Consider the following 4,421-nt stretch of genomic DNA (forward strand, 5'->3'; position numbering starts at 1 on the left):
GTTCAGTGCCCAAAGGAAAAAACTATCAAGCCACAAAAAGATACAGAAAAAACAAATACATTTTGCTAACTGAAAGAAGCCAGTCTGAAAAGGGTACATACTGTGATTTCAACTATACGACATTCTGGAAAAGGCCAAACTATAAAGACAGTAAAAAGATCAGTGGTTATCTTTGGAGACACAGCCGTCGCTGGGAGCCCTGTACTATTAGCCATGGTCAGCCCCATCGTGTTTTTTGACCTCACCATTGACGGCAAGCCCTCGGGCCGTGTCTCCATCAAACTGTTTGCAGACAAGATTCCAAAGACAGCAGAAAAGTTTCATGCTCTGAGCACTGGAGAGAAAGGATTTTGTTATAAGAGTTCCTGCTTTCACAGAATTATTCCAGGGTTTATGTGTCAGGGTGGTGACTTCACATGCCATAATGGCACTGGTGGCAAGTCCATCTATGGGGACAAATTTGATGATGAGAACCTCATCCTAAAGCATACAGGTTCTGGCATCTTGTCCATGGCAAATGCTGGACCCAACACAAATGGTTCCCAGGTTTTCATCTGCACTGCCAAGACTGAGTGGTTGGATGGCAAGCATGTGGCCTTTGGCAAGGTGAAAGAAAGCATGAATATTGTGGAAGCCATGGAGCACTTTGGGTACAGGAATGGCAAGACCAGCAAGAAGATCACCATTGCTGACTGTGGACAGTTCTACTGAGTTTGACTTGTGTTTTATTTTAACACCAGACCCATTCCTTCTGTAGCTCAGGAGAGCACCCCTCCACCACATTTGCTTGCAATATCCTAGAATCTTTGTGCTCTTGCTGCAGTTCCCTTTGGGTTCCATGTTTTCCTTGTTCCCTTCCATGCTAGCTGGATTGCAGAGTTGAGTTAAGTTTATGATTATGAAATAAAAACTAAGTAACAACAATAGCAAAAAAAGATCAGTGGTTGCCAGGGGTTTGGGGATGGGTAGCAAGATAAATAGTTCCAAAACAGGCGATTTTTAGGGGATTGAAAATACTTTGGTAATGATGGGTACATGACATTATGCGTTTTGCAAAACTCATAGACCTGTACCACACAAAGAGTGAACCCTAATGTAAACTAGGGGTAGGATAAAGGTGAGAGGATGTGAGAACTCTGTACTTTCTGCTCGATCTTTCCATAAAGCTAAAACTGCTCAAAAAATAAAGTCTATTTTTTTTTTAAATGAAAGAAATTAACAATGACCATGGCACGCTCACACAAATAGATTATCGAGGACATTTCTCTGTCAGGAATGAATATTGGGTCATCTCACAAGGTAAAACCCTGACTAGCAGAGGTGTTAGCTGAGGGCACATGGTCATAGATGCCAACAGTGACCTGGTGGCCACTTGCAGAAAGGAGAGCCTTGACATCCAAACACATTGTTTTTCTTGTACTGTCTTGTGCATACTTATGTATCTTAACAAGTTTCCTTCTTTCCTCTCCGTTTATCCCTCTTTTTAAAATAGGGCTTATTGAGGGTGATTAACTTAATTTTTAAATGATATATGGCAGAATGTCAAGAGAGTATAGTGGAGAACTTCGTAGAGGAATGGACATAACCCAGAATTCTTAGACTCAGAGTACATGCTGTGATTGAGAATTTTTTATTGTTTCATTGTTCAAGAGATTGTAGGTACATGTTCAATTATTAGAGAAATAGTTGCACTCTGCTAGAAGGAAGCTTGGGTCTTTTGTGTTTACTTTCAAAAGGGAAAGTTTATATTGATATTGAACAAGTTAAAGCATGAATATTTATTATTTGATGTTTGTTTCTGTGTTTGAGGAATTCCTCAGCCTATCAGTTTTGATGAAAACAAGAAACCACCTCCTGCTTTAGAAGCTAAAATGCCAAATGCTTGCTTTCTCAGCCTCCTTTGCAGCTAGGGTACAAGCATATGATTTAGGTTTTGCCAATCTGTTTGCCAGTGCTGAATTTCGACTTCGGAATTAATAAAAAAAGAAGCAGATTCAGTTATGCTTTCTCTTGTTTCTGGTGGAGGCCATGTAGCAGCTGCTACAATATCTGTTGCATAGCGAACAAGTGGGAGTGGTGCTGGTAGCTTTGCAGTTAGCCTAGGATTGAGCAATTGCTGCAATTGTTGCTCTCTGCAGCTTCAACGTTACTTCTTGCTGGTGGTGACAGTGGTTTCCTCCCTGGATGAGTTCTACAGCATGGTTTGGGGTACATTTCCTGGCTGCCTAGCTTTGATCTGGCTTTCTAGCCTTCTCAACAGTTCTACAAGTTCCCCACTATTTCTGTGATAAACCTATTTATTGTTAATGTCAGCCATAATTGGCTTCCGTGGTTTATATTTTTTAAAATTCCAAGATATACAAATGTAACAGATAGCTCAACAAACATACCTCTTTTTAAATTAAGATATATTCTGTGTCACATGAAGTACAATGGACAAAATTCAACAAATTGAATTGAGCTAAAGACCAAAGATATATTAAGCCCTGCTAGTCTTAAAAATGTAACTGGATACAGCCAGGCATGGTGGCTCATGCCTATAATCCCAGCACTTTGGGATCCTGAGGCGGGGAGATCACTCGAAGTCAGGAGTTTGAGACCAGCCTGGCCAGCATGGTGAAATCCCATCTCTACTAAAAATACAAAAATTAGCTGGGCGTGGTGGTATGCCCCTGTAATCCCAGCTACTCAGGAGGCTGAGGCAGGAGAATCACTTGAACCTGGGAGGCAGAGGTTGCAGTAAGCCGAGATCATGCCAATGCACTCCAGCCTTGGCAACAGAGGGAGACTTTGTTTCAACATAAAAAATAAAAATGTAACTGGATAGACCTCAGGTTCTTGAATAAACAGAAAATAATTTAGGTAAAAACCAAATAATGAACTAACATTCTAAAAGGTTTAGGATTTGGAGGCCCAAATGTCTTAGCTAACAGTGTTCATTCTAACCTCTTTTCCTCTAACAGGAAAAGTGAAATATGAAAATATATAGAAAAATCTTAGGCAGTATTTTTCAATTTTAAGAAACAACTATTTACAGGTCTTTCAATAGGCATTACATTAAAAATGAAATATATAGTTAATAAATATGAAAACTGTGGATATAATCAACATATTTATTTTACTTCTTGAAGTATTAACATGTGCTGTCTCAAATATCAACAGTGTACACGTGAGAAAAAACATTTTACATAGATTTTCTGCGACAGAAAACAGCATCTCATTAGACATCCCAAGTTTTTTCATTTGGAACATACGCCCATTCCCCAGTATACTAGGGGTAATAATAATTTATAGAGTTTAATTACTTTTTACTACTAGAAAACTAATTTTATGTTTGGCACAAATTTCTGAAATGATATTCTACTGCAAAGAATAATGCCTATATATGGCCAGAATTACTTTTTTTCTGCAACATTAAGATAATACTGTCCCTCCCTCCCTCCCTCCCTTCCTTCCTTCCTTCCCTCTGTGGCCCAGGCTGCAATCTACTCGGCTCGCTGCTGCCGCCGCTGCGGACTGCCTGGGACTGCCGGCGCGCGCCACCGCTGCCTGCTTTTTCTCCTTTGGCTGCAGGCGCGCGTTCGCCATGTTGGCCACGCTGGTCGCCAGCTCCTGACGCCGAGTGCTCTGCCCGCCTCAGTCTCCCGAGGTACTGGGACTGCAGATGGAGTCGCACTCACCCGGTGCTCGGTGTTGCCCGGGCTGGAGTGCGGTGGCATGGTCTGGGCTCGCGGCAGCATCCGCCTCCCAGACGCCTGCCTTGGCCTACCAGGGTGCTGGGAGTGCAGCCCCTGCCCGGCCGCCGCCCCGTCTGGGAGGTGGGGAGCGTCTCTGCCCAGCCGCCCCTCTGCCCGGCCTCCCCATCTGGGAAGTGAGGAGCGCCTCTGCCCGGCCAGCCATCGTCTGGGAGGTGAGGAGCGCCTCTGCCCGGCCACCCATCATCTGGGAGGTGAGGAGCGCCTCTGCCAGGCCACCCATCGTCTGGGAAGTGAGGAGCGCTTCTGCCCGGCCACCCATCCTCTGGGAAGTGAGGAGCGCCTCTGCCTGGCCGCCCCTCTGGGAAGAAGTGAGGAGCGCCTCTGCCCTGCCGCCCGTCCGGGAAGAAGTGAGGAGCACCTCTGCCCGGCTGCCCCGTCTGGGAAATGAGGAGGGCCTCTGCCCGGCCGCCCCGTCTGGGAAGAAGTGAGGAGCGCCTCTGCCCTGCCGCCCTGTCCGGGAAGAAGGGAGGAGCGCCTCTGCCTGGCCGCCCCGTCCGGGAAGAAGTGAGGAGCCCCTCTGCCCAGCCGCCCCGTCTGGGAAGTGAGGAGCGCCTCTGCCCGGCCGCCCCATCTGGGAAGTGAGGAGCGCCTCTGCCCGCCACCCACGTCTGGGAAGTGAGGACGCTCTGCCGGCCCGTCTGGGAAGTGAGGAGCGCCTCTGCC

The 4,421-nt window shown here is 46.0% G+C and overlaps 1 protein-coding gene across 1 annotated transcript; it reads left to right on the top strand.

Annotated features, from left to right (window-relative positions):
* The first annotated feature begins 201 nt into the window (after window positions 1-201).
* LOC100593845 (peptidyl-prolyl cis-trans isomerase A-like 4C) lies at window positions 202-711 on the top strand. The gene has a single exon (XM_003257994.3). The coding sequence runs from the start codon at window positions 214-216 to the stop codon at window positions 709-711; it is 498 nt and encodes a 165-aa protein (XP_003258042.1). The 5' UTR covers window positions 202-213.
* Window positions 712-4,421: the final 3,710 nt, after the last annotated feature.

The sequence above is a fragment of the Nomascus leucogenys genome, chromosome 7b (assembly GCF_006542625.1).
Source record: "Nomascus leucogenys isolate Asia chromosome 7b, Asia_NLE_v1, whole genome shotgun sequence".
Taxonomy (NCBI): Eukaryota; Metazoa; Chordata; class Mammalia; order Primates; family Hylobatidae; genus Nomascus; species Nomascus leucogenys.

Excerpts from the sequence above, each read along its gene's own strand:
- LOC100593845 (XM_003257994.3), top strand. The coding sequence starts at position 214 with ATGGTCAGCCCCATCGTGTTTTTTGACCTCACCATTGACGGCAAGCCC.